The following is a 1,262-nucleotide window of genomic DNA, read 5'->3' as shown; positions in this document are numbered from 1 at the left end:
CTATATTTCAAAAATGTATGTGGTTTTATTCCAGCTTATACTGAGGATTGTGGCACACGTCTGAGTTTACACAGTGAAAAGATCCCACCGGCAAACCTGTCAGATAAACTGAGCCAACAAGTCATAATACATCTACCTCCATTCTGGCAGAAGAGGGCAGTATCCTCCACCTTTATCTCCCAACGTCCACACCACGCTGAATGACCGTTTCAGAGTTAACCCATGCACAGAAGTACTGTTCTGGTTTAAATACTGGTTAAAAAGAAAACCCAGCAGTGTTGTTGTTCCTGTCACTTTGTAGGGAAGGCACAGAGTGTAAGGGAGCCGTAAGAGCACTGAGACGCCAACAAACAGCCAGTGAAAACAGAGGAGTTGCACCATGAAGGGACAAACTAACAGAGTGTTAATCTAGCAAAGTATTGTGCGTGTTCCTGAGAGGAGATCATTTGGTTTCTCAACAGGAGTACACAGTAACCCCGTGTATCTGTTTAATGCAAGAAGACTGATGAAAAGAAAGCGACATGATTGATCAACAATCCAGAGAGTCCCGAGAAACAAGCACTGATTCGAAAAGAGGACGAAGAGGGAAAAAGAGCATTTCATTGTGACTGATGATTAGAAAACGAAGACAAATAACACGCATATGTTTTCATGTCGAATAGATAATGCTAATCAGCCCTCTCCGCCTCAGAGGCCTTTGTTGAAGTAGACACGTTGTACGGCGTCTCCGTACTGAGACACGATGGAGTCCCTCAGCTCGGGCTCCAACTTGGACACGGCCATCGAGCTGTTATAGACAGACAGAGAGAGAGAGAGAGAGATTAGGGAGACGGGAGCGTGTGGACAGAAGGAAAAGAAGAGAAACACGGTCAGAATGTACTTTGTTTGATCAAACAAGCTGGTTTGTTTGCTTATGCAGAATGTTTCAGACTAAACAAATTGACCGTTTTTAAAGTCGGACCCTCAGTTAACTTTCTCCTTCTCTGTGTTATATGTGCTCGTCTATGTTGGAAAGACAACCACAGTTGGCTGATGGTTAGCTACTGTTAACAAAACGTGTTTGTCTGGTAACCGAGAAAAAAACAAACATGTTTTGTTGTCGTTTATGGTCCCGCCACCTTCTCCGTCTCCTCTTCTTGTGTGGCCGAGGGCGGAGACGGTGAACCGGGTGAAGTGAAGGAAGTTGATGATAACTTGAGTAAAACGTGGAAAATAAGTAGAAAAGCTTTGTCCGTAGTTGTTGCTTTACACAACCACTGCAC

The 1,262-nt window shown here is 44.1% G+C and overlaps 1 protein-coding gene across 3 annotated transcripts in view; it reads right to left on the bottom strand.

The window, feature by feature from the left end:
- The window catches only part of sfxn2 (sideroflexin 2), an 8,740-nt gene continuing 7,478 nt past the window's right edge, over positions 1 to 1,262 (bottom strand). For 2 of the 3 annotated variants that reach the window (XM_035664950.1, XM_035664941.1), the window contains exon 13: positions 664 to 787. In XM_035664950.1, coding sequence (XP_035520843.1) covers positions 688 to 787 — 100 coding nt within the window. In that variant the 3' untranslated portion in view covers positions 664 to 687. Of the gene's footprint in view, positions 788 to 1,262 lie in introns of all 3 variants that reach the window. The other variant, XM_035664957.1, reaches the window with a different exon arrangement.

This window comes from Morone saxatilis, unplaced genomic scaffold (assembly GCF_004916995.1).
Source record: "Morone saxatilis isolate NCDOM2014 unplaced genomic scaffold, NCSU_SB_2.0 Contig1, whole genome shotgun sequence".
Lineage (NCBI taxonomy): Eukaryota > Metazoa > Chordata > Actinopteri > Moronidae > Morone > Morone saxatilis.
This window is presented reverse-complemented; position numbering and strand designations above follow the sequence as displayed.